The sequence below is a fragment of the Macadamia integrifolia genome, unplaced genomic scaffold, assembly GCF_013358625.1.
Source record: "Macadamia integrifolia cultivar HAES 741 unplaced genomic scaffold, SCU_Mint_v3 scaffold595, whole genome shotgun sequence".
Taxonomy (NCBI): domain Eukaryota; kingdom Viridiplantae; phylum Streptophyta; class Magnoliopsida; order Proteales; family Proteaceae; genus Macadamia; species Macadamia integrifolia.
The window spans coordinates 179,480-194,085 of record NW_024870494.1 but is presented as its reverse complement, the minus strand read 5'-3'; the positions used below and the strand labels follow the sequence as shown (position 1 = coordinate 194,085).

Below are 14,606 nucleotides of genomic sequence, written 5' to 3'. Positions count from 1 at the left end.
TAATCACATCTTATTGAGATGCTCAAAGAGGTACAAATCAACAACCAGTTCAGCATCATCCACGCTCACAGAAAATTACATAGGTGAATAAAAATGTAACAAATACAACAAAAAGAGCTGACTACACTACTCCGCCACTACTCTGCCAAGGGAAGGGAATGAATAGTACTCCAATACAGAGGTCAAGAAATACTTTGATAATACTTACTTTACATGGGTTTAGTTGTAAGGGATGGATCAGTGTGAGTCAGATCCATGTGAACCCTCAATCTTGGGATAGAAGAACCTGACTGATATGATCAATTACATAGAAAGTTCATATATAACAGTACAATAATGAATTCAGAAACAAGCAAGCATGCTTAAGAATCTAGACTCTTTGTCGTTATTTTTAGAACATTGAACAAACAAAAGAATGGGAAAGATAATCTTGCATATCAGCATTAATAACATCAAATACAGTACGTACTAAGAATCTACATCTACGATGTTAACATGCTCAGCAGTATTTGCAACCGCTAAAGTTCTGACTTCAAATTGTATCAGAAATGTAATACACCAGTTTAAAGTTTTCACTGGGTGCTTGTCCAAATAACAGAATCAGGTATGAATTTGCAAATACAAAATATGCCACATAAACATGAATGTACACATGCACACATCCATTATGATGGAGTGTGAAAGACCAGTTATAACAAGAGAATACTATCCTTACATTTGTACATATTAACTTGGTATTGATTAATAATCAACACTATGCATCTACAAATCAACCCTGAAGACCTCATTCAGGGTGGCTTGGCCAACCAATTGCAGCTATATGATTAACAAAGTTGTATGGAAGTAATGGCATGAATTGAAATTGATCCTTCATAGAAAAGCAAGGGAACAAATTGATACAATTATATAACTGGTAAGAGTTTTTGGTTGTACATGCCACCCGTCTGAACTATTTTCTGTAAAATAGACAATCGGAATCAATAGGCCGACCCACTAATCATTGCCTAATGTGGGGCTAGTATGTAAGTTACAGAGACTTCCCCCACAATGGTGGTGGACAGAGATTCATACAATGTCATCGCGCAGATGAAGAGAGGAAAAGGCAGCAGAGATTTTCAAACATCATCAAACAAGCATGATATATTGCTTACTCTCTTACTATTCCAATCAAAGCCACAATTGCTGAATAAAGGGCCAAACAAATTGGCAACACAAGCAATTGTATGGTGTGATACCCATTTCAATTAAACTCATTAAGAGATTATTCACACATATTTATAGCTGTCATGTTTGGTGTGACTATGTTTGATTATTGTCACACCATTTCTGTTTATTTAAATTATTTTTTCACAAAAGAAGAAGAACAAGTAAACATGTTTGGGAAAGACGATGAAGTTCTGAAGATACATCAGAGTCTCCACTGGGTGTTCTATTTTTGGCCCCAACAAGAGCATCTGCCGGCAATGAACCTTCGAGGTCCAGATAAGAAGCTGTAGAAAATCTCCAGAAAGGGCACTTTCCCCCATCTTTTCCCGTCTCAAAGAAATCTGTAAGAAGCGACACATTCAGAACCTATTATATGGAACACAATGTCTTTTACTTATTTTTAAGTTATAAATTGAATATTTTTGTCTATAATAAAAAGCAGAAAAGAGGGGAGGCAGATTATTAGGTCTGTGAGTTAGATGCAGACCTTTCCAGTTCTTGCAATTTCTGTAACTCCAAACTTACTAAAGTTTTTTAGCACAGCAACCACCTTTCCAGGATCTCCAGTCACCTGAATCAGTGATAATCAAACCTCACAATCACCTCTTTGTGATTACACTTGTGGAGACACCCAATCCCGCAACTCTAATAAGCGCCAAACTTTAATTACAACAGAAGCTGATGTGACATATAAATGCAATCCAAAATCAATGTATGTATGACTCCACTGAAATGGAATATAAAAAAAGTAGCTTAAAATTTAAAATTTTATATATATATATATATATTTCAATCAAATCATAAAGTAAAAAAATCCAATACTTGTATGCATGGATGATGAATATTCTAATTTGGTTATGGAGGCAAAATATTTCCTAGACATAAGAATCAATTGAGTTAGAATGAGATGCATTAATGGCATAAAAGTAAATATCCTCCACTGTTTAAGTTGCATAAAAGGACTAAGTTTTCTTTCGCCCTGGGTGAGAGAAGGATTCTTTTTACTATGTTTTTTGGTACCATCAAATGGTCATAAAAGGATGGAAGTTTCACTCCTGCCTTGATGAAGGAATTCTTTGTCAAGGGTGAAGCAAAACTTTGGTTAAAAAAATTGATTAACCATTGTATTACTTTTCTCCACAAGTCACCTCAACACATTATTTTATTTATTTTTTATGTTTTCATTGGAGATGGCAAAAGGTTCCCAAAGTGGGTAGGTCCATATTGAATCTACTTAATTTTTTTTTATCATGTGTAAATTCTTATTGTAGAACTTTTTGGGAATTATCTAACTTGATCACACACACAAAATCTCATAGTCAAATCTAATCTCATACCCTTTTATGTTTTAATGTATTCTTATAGTGTTTTCAATAATTTATTATATTCAATGGAGAGGATATACACGTTGTCTGCTAATGTTGACATCTTACATGCAAAGTCAATAGTTAATAATGAAATAATGAATATATTTAATGAATAGAGACAAGATGTGCACATATTTAATGGGGAGAGAGAATCTGTAGAGGAGGAAGAGACTGATTTTTCCTTTTTTAATAAATTTATTTTTGTTAAGTTTTCAAAATCTTATTTTATCACTTCTATTTTAAGCATAATTTATTTATTTTTCTTTTTGTTAATCTATCATACAATGCCTCCTAACAGACACTTTAGGACCAATAGTTAACCTACTCCTAGGGAGAGGGGGAATGCACACACTTCTACTTGTGGCTGGAGTCGATCCTCTGACCTCTATACATTAGTTTCTACTAACTGATACTACTACCAATTGGTTAGGCACTGGAATCATGCATAAAATTGATTAATGGGTAAATGAATTTATTTGTCTTCAGAATTTCCGCCCCTTTCAACTTGTTACATGCATTTATTTGTGAAACATAGAGATGTTTTCATGCTTGCATTCACACCCTTAACACACCCCACCAGAAAAAATAGATGCCTTCTGACTTTGGTAAAACATGAACCTTACTTCTAAAAAACGGTGGCTTAATGCAAGATTGTAGTTGGATTTTATTTTTAATTATCATTATTATTACTTGTTTAAAGATAATGTTTGAGACTTGACAAGTGAGAAAAGTATATCAAAATGATGAAATAAGAAGTTGCAACCTTCTTTTGATTGTCTATTATTTTATTCTCAAAAGTTATTTGCCTTCTTGGACAAGGTTTTTCGTTCCTCTCACAAATCGGCTTCGAATATTATCAAAAATGCTTTAAAAACCACCAAGGCTTTAGCAAATACCATTACTCCCCTTACGAGAAAGGTTACCAGTGCATCTCGTGGCAATCTAGGATTTACTAGAGTTGGAGGTGTCTCCACGCATACTAGAGGGGAAGAGTTACAACCAGTGCGCCTTGCACTGGATCTACAACATTATTAATATTCTCAGTCATTAGTTTCTATCCATCCCATGGCGTATTAAACCCATTATTGCTGAATGCTGGATGTTGAAGGCAAATTTCAATCAAGTCAAATTTGCCCACATTTACATAAAAGGAAATGTTAAAGCGGACTTGCTTGCTTCGAAGGGAGGAGCCTCCCAATTTAATTGTTTTTGATATTTTCCTCCTCCTAGTTTTGTTTCTTCCTTTATTAATCAGGATGCTTGTGGTTCCGTTTATTCCCATGTTTCTTGTCAACTTTATATTTTATTAAAAATAAATAAATAAATGAATAACTAATTTATATTGAAAAAACAACGTTTGATACTAAAGTCTAAATATAATAAAAAAAGTAAGATTACAATTTATTTATTTTTCGCCAACCTCTATTATATTACGATTTTTCCATTGCCTTTTGGTAGATTTCTTGTAAGCCATTTGTATTAATTTTTAACTTCTATAGACAGTGATGTGGACGGGTGTCAATCCGATGGTTTGGTTTGGTTTGGTTTGATTTCAATCGAGCTGAACGAATCTATTAAACCAAAAGTAGGTTTTGATAAGTTTGATTTTTGTTTTGATTTGGATTGATTTTTTTATTAGATTAATGTAAGGGGTTCTTATTGGGCTGCTACCGATTTGAATATAGTGTTTTTTATTGGTCTCAGTTTCAATCGGTTTCTTAATAATTAAAACCAAACCAAATCAATAAAAATTCAATTCAATTCAGAGTGAACCAATCGATTTTTGTCAATTCGATCAGTTCGGATTGAAAATTGACAACAAAACTACTGTGGATAATATGTTTATCAAATTTTAAGATACAATTTTTTTTTTTTTTTTTGATGGACTTGAGTTGCCTCATTAATCATGGAGATTCGAACCATCATTATCAATATATGCAACGTGGTAAAAATCTGTAAAATAATAAATGGACAGGATTTCATGAGTTGGGACCCAATAGGGACTCATGAAAACCCACCAACCTTGTTAATCTAAGGCAGCTGCGGCAGTGCTTTATCTACCACGAGTCCACGAGGACCACGACCCTCACCAACTCAACTCCTAATAGTCAGAGAAAAAAAAAAATAGTGTTTATGATACAAGAAAATGTTGTATGGTAATATTGGAAAGAAAAATAATAATAATAAAAACTGCTAAAAAAATAAAAATTAGAAACACATTTAAAATGTATATTAACAAAAAAGTATATTTTCTGCTGGTGGTGAGGGTTTCAAGAGGCTCTAAAATTTCTAGTCATGAAATTCATAAAAATTTCTCATTTCATTTGCATCTTTTCTTCTCTTTTCGCTTTTTAGCTTTTGTAGTTGTTCCTCATAATTATGATTTAACCATGATGACAAAAGGCAATGGTGATGATGGTGAGAGGGTCAAGAGTCTTGTGAGTTTAAAGCCGTGAGATTTATGAAAATTTCTCCTTTCATGTGCTTTGTTTGTCAAAATTTTTTCATAAAAACACAAAAACACTTAAAATGTATTATTTTTTATCGTTACCATACAAACCTTGTGTGTTGTTTGATAATGATATTCGGTGGGGGCAAGGTGAAAGACCTAATTTCTCCCACATATAAGTTCATGATCTTCCAGTGCAACAAGTATGAATACAATGGGTTGTTTGGGTTTCTCCCATTAACTATTCTTAATACTTTATTAACGATGATTCTAAGATTGAGAGTAATATGGATCTATCCAGTGCTTCCCGGATCAAGTTTTTACCCAACCCGATTAGATCTGCCAACCTGAAGCTTGCGGAGAGAGAAGTAGTGAAGCTCCTCTACCGTCCATACTCCATACCGCTCTTCTTCTCCATGGACTTGGGGAAGTAGGCGTGCTTGTGTACTTTTTTTACTTAAATACCCTTAACTGATTCAACATCCTCACGTTTAAATTTTCAAATTTCACGTTCTCTGTTTCACCCAAAAAAGGAAAGTGAAGAAAAAACACGATTCAAAACTCCAAACACTCATAAATGTCTATTCAAATTTCAAATGGCGAACAAAATCACTTCACTACTTTTCGTGAAGAATTGAAGAGAGAGAGAGAGAGAGCTTTACCGCTTCACGTTTTGAATCGCATATTCGTGTACGACATTTCGTAGGATTGAAGAAAGAGAGAGAGAGAGAGAGAGAGAGAGTGGGATTGGCTTCATCTTCTGTCTCTTTCTTAATCTGTCTCCGTCGATTCATTTCTTGGGCCCTGGGTGGGAACCTTGGTACACGAAATTCATTTTTTTCCAACCACAATCTTAAATTTTTCTCACCTATACTTAATAATTGCCTGAAAAAAAAAAGTTATGGAAAGTTTGATTCCTTGAGTCTCAGACTGTGTTGTTAGTTGTTACTGAAACTTTAAGGGTTTTTTTTAGTCGGAGAGCTACACGATGATGGTCCCGGAGACATTCGGCGATGGCCACGACGGTTCAGAAGAGAAGCTGCTCCTCCGGGAATCCGGTCATGGTGGTGGGGACCGCTCTTGGCGGTTGAACTTCGATGGCTTTCAGCTCTCTGAACATAATAAAGAGAAGCCGCCTAAGGGTCTTCATAACTGTCTCGGTGTCTTAGGTCATCACTTCCATACTATTTTATTTATGATTTTTTTTATTTTTTATTCATTCAAGTATTCAACTCATTCATGTTTTTGTTCCTTTGTGGTTCTTTTGATTAGTTTTTTTTTTGTGCTTTTTTATTTGAATTATTCTCTCTGATCTATTTCTGGAATGTCTTTATGCATTTGACTCTGTTTCTTTGATTAGTTCATGGTGATTGGTCTGTTTTTATTAATCTATCCTTTTCTTTTTCCACTTTCAGTTAATTTTTGTTATCATGCTCCTAAATGGTGCGGATTTCTGTAATTGTAGGGCAAAAAATTTGCACCACCAATTCACCATCTTAATTTTCTTCTTAAAATGGAATATTCACTCCTTTACAAGGAATCGGAAGGTTTTATATGAGTTTAGTACTCTTGTCTATCCATAGATGGTTGCCGTTATACTTTACGAGTTTACAGTTGAAAAATCTTAAGTCACCCTTTTCTTGTTTGAGATGATGAGGCTACACAATTTTCGTCCTAAAATTGGAATATTCTCTCCTTGATGAGCAGACGAATGGTTTGATGTGATTATAAACTTCAGTTGTAATTAATATAGGAAGCGATGAGCATAAAGTTGAAATTATGGTCCCCTATGTTTTGATTGAGGGGAATATAACCCAGCCAGATCGTTCAATGTTCGGGCATATATCAAAATGACAGTTGTCTTCCAATAGCAAATTATTGTCTTTGGTCTCAATCAACTAGAAGATCAGTCAGTCCATGGAAGTCCTACCGAACCCTACCTGCAAGCTTTGAGAAATTTGGAGCCTGTACGGTGAACGTAATCTGTGTTAAGGAGCTGATTCTCTTCAGGTTTTCAAGTATGAAGTTGCTGCCATTTTATCACCTGTCCTGGTGAATGAACAACAAATTTTTGAGCTAAGTTTACTTTTATTATGAATAAACATCTTACAGAAAAAAATTTAGTATGAGTAGTAAGCTTGTATTTTTAGGCTAACCACCCTTTTACAGTGGAGTTCGTTTGCAGTTTCTAAAAATTTTCCCTGACAGATAGAACAATTTAAAGTCTGCAATTATATTTAGCTGGGTTAATTTGAATCTATAATGTACAGAGACACCAACGAACTATGAACACCTTCCCTTACTCCAAACATGTGCTTGTCTCGTTATAATTTATACGTGGTGCATATTTGTGCAAATGTTGCAGACAAGAATGAGGTTTCAGAGACAACCCAGAAAAGCTTTCTATTGCTACAAAATGTAGCTCATGCTTCCCACAACTGTAGATAAATGGTAGATGAGAAATTTTACTGTGAGATAATGGTTTTACTACAAATGACGCTTGAAGAGATTGTGTGACTCCTCTTTTTTTTGTGATATTTTTTTCTTCTTGTTGATTGCAGGTCCAGAAGATGTCGTGGCTGAATACTACCAACAACAGGTAGAAATGTTGGAGGGTTTCAATGAAATGGATGAATTAACAGAACGTGGTTTTCTTCCTGGAATGTCAAAGGTATATATATGTTCATTCATTTATTATTCCCTCTGCGAGACCATATTCCCAGTTAATAACAGCAGCAAATATTTTGGATTGACATGAATGATGTGACTTTCAGGAAGAGCGAGAAAACATGGCTAGAAGTGAGACAATGGCCATCAGAATTTCAAATGTTGCCAACATGGTTCTTTTTGCTGCCAAAGTTTATGCATCCATTAGAAGTGGCTCTTTGGCAATCATAGCTTCGACATTGGACTCACTTCTTGATCTTTTATCTGGTTTTATCCTGTGGTTCACTGCATTCTCAATGCAGACACCAAACCCGTACCAGTACCCTATTGGAAAGAAACGGATGCAGCCATTGGTCAGTGCCTTAATGCATTCGTAGTAATTGGTAGAAAAATGCTTATGTTGGAGTGTTTGAGCATATGAATGTGTAGATGTTGGTACAAAATTTCCTTCATACATCTATGCATTCGTTCCCCTTCTGGCACTTGAGCACTTCTACGTGTGCATGTGTGTTTCTGTATACAAGCATCCATGCTAGTAATAACGCTTGTGAATATATGGCACATTGGATTCTACGCTTTTTTGCATTAATAATGTCTTAAGGCCATTATAAACTCTCAGATGATGTCTTGATTTCGGTCAGTGAGTTAATCCTGCTTTCACATTGGCATATCACTCTCAATTGGTAAGGATCTTATATCTATTCTTAATTGAGGGTTGGTTTCCAATGCAACAAGTAGAGGGTTTGGTGCTCCTTATGCTTGGGCCAACCGACCTTGTATTCCCCACAAGTAGGTTGTGTTTTTACTTGTTTTCATTTGAACAGGGTAAGGGTTCCTGTCATCTCATTATATTTAGGGAAGGTTGCTTCCGAACTGCTTTATGGTCCTCTTTTAAACTGCAGAGGATTTGCTAGAACTAATTGCTTGTCATTTGTTTTTTTTGGGTGTGTCTGTGGGGTGGGGGGGAGGGGAATAGATGCATATATTCAAAAGAGAAGGCAGGCTACTGATCACTTTTTCGTTTTTGTGGCACTTGGAATTCCTGATCTGATCTAGGAAAGGATCCCCCTAATGGTATTATATTAGCTAATCTTACTCAGGTAGGGAGATTAGATAACCTCCTCCTGATGAAGAGGATAATTTTTGTTCTGTAAGTGAGATGGGACCTAGAACTCCCCTTTCATTAGTTCTGCATGTGAGTAGACAGGATCTGATTTATATGTTCTATTTATTGGATCTGGGTTGCCTTCAACAAAATGCCATACATATATATATATATATATATATATTTTTCAAATGGATTAATTTATTTCAGGATTTTTAGCCTTCTCTTGACTAGGCGCAATTTGATCAAGCAGGATCATTGAGCTACTTCAACAAACTCAAATTTAGAATCTCAGAACTAAGCGATACTTGATGCTTGATTTGAACTTTTGCCAGTTTTGTGGTGCACGTATGTGACCCCCCCCCCCTCACCCCCACAAAACAAAAAAAAATGTTTATTACAATGTTCAGTCCTGAACCAGAAGAATTAATTGTGCAGGGAATCCTTGTATTTGCATCTGTTATGGCTACACTTGGTTTGCAGATAATCTTGGAGTCGATTCGGACACTGATATCTGATGTAAGTGGAATTCATTTTCTGACTTCCACCTTACAAAGGTGCTGTTTTCTTTGATTAATCGTTCTCCATTGATTGCCTTGGGACGTATTTCTGCAAATTCCTATTGTTCTACTCAACTTACCTGTCATGTTACTCTATCCTTATAGGAGAATGGATTTAGTTTGACCAAGGAGCAAGAGCGATGGGTGATTGGCATCATGCTCTCAGTAACGCTGGTTAAGCTTCTTCTAGTTCTTTACTGCCGGTCTTTCACCAATGAGATTGTCAAAGCTTATGCCCAGGATCACTTTTTTGATGTCATCACCAACATCATTGGCCTCATTGCTGTTCTCCTTGCCAATTATGTCAATGATTGGATGGATCCTGTTGGAGCCATAACTGTGAGTTTTTTGTTTATTTATTTGGTTCATTTATTTGTGACTTTAGTTATCATTTTGCGATTTTACTTGGTGTCCCCAACTCTGCAATACAACTAACACACTCCTATTTGTACCCACCGTTTGGTGGGTCTAATTATGGATATCTCTCATCTTATTGGTGCACTATTTGGTTGGATGTAAAGTGAAGGGGAGGGAAATGAAATTAAAAAGAAAAAAAAAAGTAATAAAGTGGAAACTTTTCTAATCATTGCCAACAGTACTTGCGTAACAAACTACTAAATATAGTATCTAAATTTTATTTAACTTTTACACCAAATTACTTATATTTGGATAGGAAGATATAATAGGGATTGGGAATCTATTTGAAAAACTTTGTTAATATATGCAATGAGATTTTAAGTTTATGTCATCACGATCATGAAATTTTCCATATTCCTTTCAAGATTAATTTCACTTACCTTCATTTCCTTTTACTTCTAACCAGAGCCTAGAGGAAAGTTGGCCCTAATTAATGGGAGTCGCCATCTGACCAAGAGGCTTTCTTAAGATTCACCTGATGCGTCTGACCTCCAAATGAATGTTCATTTGATTGGGTTGGTTTTCAATAAAATGGTATCCTCTGTATGTGCCACAAATTAGGGTACAGGCAAATCCGGGGGCAGGATATGATGGTTCCTGCTGTTTTGCAGATCTTATCACTTGTTGAATGTGTTCTCATCTTTGTTGCAGCTTGCCATATATACTATCCGTACGTGGTCAATGACGGTGTTGGAAAATGTGAATTCCCTAGTAGGCAGGTCAGCCGCACCAGAGTTCCTGCAGAAGTTGACATATCTTTGCTGGAACCACCACAAGGCCGTAAGGCACATTGACACAGTGCGCGCCTACACCTTTGGGTCACATTACTTTGTCGAGGTTGACATTGTTTTGCCATCTGAAATGCCATTGCGTGAGGCCCATGACATCGGCGAGTCCTTGCAGGAGAAGCTTGAGCACCTGCCTGAGATTGAGCGTGCCTTTGTGCACCTTGATTACGAGTTTACTCACAAGCCTGAGCATGCTCAAGCTCACTCATAGCTCGAAGGGTAGAGGTATATGTTTTGGGTGTTAATATGATCATGTCCTCATACTCACGGCAAACCGGAGATAGACTTTAATATCTGTACGCTTTGGCATGAGAAGTGGCCAAAAATTGTATGCATGCGGTTATGGAAGGTCATCTAGTTATCTTTGTTAATATCATGATTCTAAGCTACGAATTAAGAAGGTAACTCTTCCGATGTTTCCTCCTGTCTCCCATAATTCCTCTCTCTATTGCTCTGTAATTCTCCAAAGGAAGTATTGGTCAATGTTCAATCACCTTTTAAGATGCTTGACAATCTATGGAGGGCTTGCAACATCAATATATCCCTCATCTTGGATAAATCTTGGATAAAGCAGCAGATGTTGCAAGCTCGGGGGATTCATTACTGAGTGCACCTTCTTGTTACCAAGGTGATGAGGATGGATGTGAGAAATTGTAATTTTCTTTTGACTGTCCCTTGTCATATTTCCAATAGATATTTAAGTGAAGAGTAAAAACTATTTTCAAATAATTTGAAAGTGAAAAGATATGATTTACTCTAGTTGAAAATAGAAAAGGTATTATACTAAAATGGAAAAAAAAAATATTAGGTTATAACTTTGGGTATGTCTAAATGTAACTTGGTTACAAAACCCTTGTAACCTAAATTACGGTGTCCCCATTATTTTGTCATTTTGTGATTGCTTTTAAGGTTAACAAAAGCAAATTCAACCTCAACTTTTTGGATCGGTACTTTGATTTAAACGGCAAAGCGAGGGGTAATTTTGAGAATGAATACACTCTTCCCAAACAACCCGAACAATCCCTCCCCCCAACTGATCGTCTTCCTCCTTGCGAGTCTTTTTGTTTCCTTGGCTGGTTTTTATAGTATAAAGTTCAATGAAATCATCTCCAGTGAGTCAAATAAAGACTCTCTTTCTTCTCGGCATGTCCAATGCTTTTTTGGGTTTTAGGGTTTAAAACTTTTGGTGGACTTCATTTTTGTTTTTTGAAGTTTAGAAAATAAAACCTCTTTCCAGAAATTCATGTATCAATTATATTGCAATAATTTCTATTGTTGTGCATTAGAGATGAGGTCGGTAAGATAGTTCTAATTATGTCTCTCTCTCTCTCTCTCTCTCTCTTCAAAGAAATCAATTGTATTAAACATGCTAGTGTTTTCAAGAAAAGAAAAATCCAAGAAGATGACAAATGGCAATATTGTAGGTTTTTTTTTTTTTTGTAAAGCAATATCGTAGGCTTGGTACTACTATAATAATGACATGTGAAATTTTATAAGTTGATTCTAAGGGTTTTGGGATTGATTCTAGTCAATTCCAATTTGATTTGGATTTGGATTGATATTGGCAGCTATTGATTTGATCTCTGATTCCATGTTTAAAATCGATTATAAGGTTTATAGGACTAAATCGTGGGTCATAAGATTTGAGGGATTCTAGGGTTTTTTTTTGTCTGATTTGATTCGATTTGGATCAAAATTTATAGGAATCAGTTCTAAGGATGTAGGGGATGGTATCGGTATTGGTCTCTATCGATGCCGATTCGATACCAATCGGATCAGTGGGTATCAGCCTATTTTACCCCTGATTTTTATAAAAAGTACTACTTTTTACCTATTTTACCCCTAAAACGATCCGGATCAAGGATCGGTCTCAGCCGATACGATCAATCCCAGACCGATACTTGAAACCATGATCAGTTCGATCTCCAATTCCAAGTTTAAAATCCCTAGTTGATTTGGCTAGTTCGGATCAACCCCAATTCCGATTATTATAGAATGGCATATCTAGGATTTTTGGAATTGGGTTGTTGGTTTTAGAATTTAGTGTCAATTTTAGCATTTTTGTGACTGATTCGGATCTGATCTAGACTAGAATCATTAGGGACCAATTTACTCTTTGATTTTTAGTTAACTGGTATAAGCCGATTTGGATTAGAATTGATCGTGAACTATCCAACTCCGACAGTTCTAGAATGATCAATTTAGAATTGGAATCACTAGAGGGATTGTTTTGATACTCAATTTCTAGTTTAAAATCATTGGTTGAATAAACCAATTTCGATCCAAATCGACCATAGTATTACCTATCCAGACAGTTTCAGAATGGCTGATTATAAGGTTTTTGTGATTGATTCGATCCATTTCCGATTTTGGTCATTTTGACCTAGATTTTATCTAGTATTAGGCCAAACTGAAATCAAAGTTCAATTTCAATTCAAATCGATTCGGTTTTTATTGAGTTGACTTAATAGCCTAGGTAATATGTTCTCTTTTAGTAATTTTTTAAAGTTGTTATAAGGTTTTTTACGGTTTCGATTTGCTTGATTTGGTCCAATTTGATTTTTTACCGATTTGATAAAAACTCAAATCGATAAAGGTTTGTTTCATGTTTCTCTTGATTAGTCCAACCCGCTCGGACTGAAAATGGACACCATTACTCAAAGCAATAGACCCAATCACCCAACGATTAGTATAATTTTTTTTTTTTTTCAATCCTATGTTGGACTTTAGAGAGACGGGGAATTGAGATTTTAGATTTCAAACGTAGTGATGGGTCTGTTTGAGGATAAAATTCTATTTCTATCCTTTTTTAAACACTTTGTCATAAAAAGTGGTGCAACACCTTTTAAGTTTTTATCGAAAATATAAACACATGAAATTACTTTTTGAATCCCCTTGAACCAATCATTTCTTTCACATTATAGGACTTTTTGGTAACTAGAAGTGGGTTACAAGCCTTTTGTAACCTGCCTAGGTTATAGCTAGACAAACCCTACAATTTTTTTGGGTGAGGGTTGGGCATGCTAGCAGGTTACCTGAGAATTAGGTATGCTAGAATTTTGATCGTTGGATTTCATCAAATTAATTTAAATCGTTGGATTTATAATTTTTATTTTAATCTAAAATACATTAAGAAAATGAAAAAATACTAGCAACCACGTACCGAATTCTTGGAAAGAGGGATCTCTAACTCACCATTAATAAAAAAATTCTTATAAAAAAAGGGATCTGACTCAAGCCTCTCTCCCTCTTCCTCGTTTCTTCTTCTTCCCCTTTTTCCAAACTTGGTCAGCAACTCTCGGTCCGAGACCCATCCCCTGCTCACGCCTTTCTCTCCTTCCTCATTTCTTCTTTTTTGGATAGTGTCCAGGAAGTTTCATTTATTTATTCAAACCATGGCTGCTTGTTCCTAAAAGCAACACCGGAGATATCAAGCAAACTAAAAAATATCATGACAAGATAAGCCCCCAGTAGTTAACAGAGCACAATCAGGAATGCTTGATTTAACAATCTGAAGAGGCCAACTAATCTTCTTCTCTTTCAGGGGGAAGACCGCATGACAACAGCATTTTTTGCAGAAAATTGTAACGTTCTCTTCCTATTGATTCATTTTCTACAATGGCAAAGTATGTAAGTATGGGGTAGTGGCCAGCATAGGAAGCATAGCTGTCATGCTGGACATTCAGGGAAGCAGTTTACAGCCAGGGTTTCGAACTTGAGACCTCGGGTGAGCATATGATTTTTTATAAACCACAGCTCGCCAATTACGCTAGGCAGTTGTTGTTCTGTCACGCATTGCCCATTCAAATCGATTCAAGTCAGCATGTCTAGTGCCAACATATTTAGCCTGGAGATGCTTGTTAGATCAAACACCAAGAAACACGAATAAAGAGAGACAATAGATCCGTACGACACAGAGATTTAACGAGGTTCACACACCAGGGTGGTGTGCTACGTCCTCGGGCGAAGAAGAAGATGATTCACTATGCAGAAGAAGGATTACACCCTAGCAGCGGCGAGGAAGAACTCGCCCTGAAACCCTAGCTT

At 35.9% G+C, this 14,606-nt stretch overlaps 2 protein-coding genes and 1 pseudogene across 5 annotated transcripts in view; 1 reads left to right on the top strand and 2 right to left on the bottom strand.

Moving 5' to 3' along the window:
* Positions 1–1,792, bottom strand: part of LOC122069395 — a 5,047-nt pseudogene extending 3,255 nt beyond the window's left edge.
* A 3,905-nt stretch (positions 1,793–5,697) lies between these two features.
* Positions 5,698–10,977, top strand: LOC122069401 (metal tolerance protein 5). 4 transcript variants are annotated; one of them, XM_042633411.1, is made up of 7 exons: positions 5,698–5,842; positions 5,996–6,191; positions 7,584–7,693; positions 7,797–8,042; positions 9,233–9,313; positions 9,460–9,693; positions 10,423–10,977. In XM_042633411.1, exons 2-7 carry the CDS (start codon positions 6,011–6,013, stop codon positions 10,768–10,770), a joined length of 1,200 nt encoding a protein of 399 aa, XP_042489345.1. In that variant the 5' UTR covers positions 5,698–5,842; positions 5,996–6,010; the 3' UTR covers positions 10,771–10,977. The 4 variants fall into 4 exon arrangements, with proteins under 4 accessions (XP_042489345.1, XP_042489344.1, XP_042489347.1 ...); XM_042633413.1 differs by lacking the exons at positions 5,698–5,842; positions 5,996–6,191 and adding exons at positions 6,587–7,074; positions 7,388–7,473; XM_042633410.1 differs by lacking the exon at positions 5,698–5,842 and having other exon boundaries at positions 5,854–6,191.
* A 3,071-nt stretch (positions 10,978–14,048) lies between these two features.
* LOC122069369 (uncharacterized protein At4g14342-like) overlaps positions 14,049–14,606 on the bottom strand; it is an 824-nt gene continuing 266 nt past the window's right edge. The window contains exon 2 of the mRNA XM_042633364.1: positions 14,049–14,248. Coding sequence (XP_042489298.1) covers positions 14,084–14,248 — 165 coding nt within the window. The 3' untranslated portion in view covers positions 14,049–14,083. The remainder of the gene's footprint in view (positions 14,249–14,606) is intronic.

Excerpts from the sequence above, each read along its gene's own strand:
- LOC122069401 (XM_042633411.1), top strand. The coding sequence starts at position 6,011 with ATGATGGTCCCGGAGACATTCGGCGATGGCCACGACGGTTCAGAAGAG. Across the intron at positions 9,314-9,459 it reads TTCGGACACTGATATCTGAT|GAGAATGGATTTAGTTTGAC; the intron begins GTAAGTGGAATT and ends CTATCCTTATAG. Across the intron at positions 9,694-10,422 it reads ATCCTGTTGGAGCCATAACT|CTTGCCATATATACTATCCG; the intron begins GTGAGTTTTTTG and ends TCTTTGTTGCAG.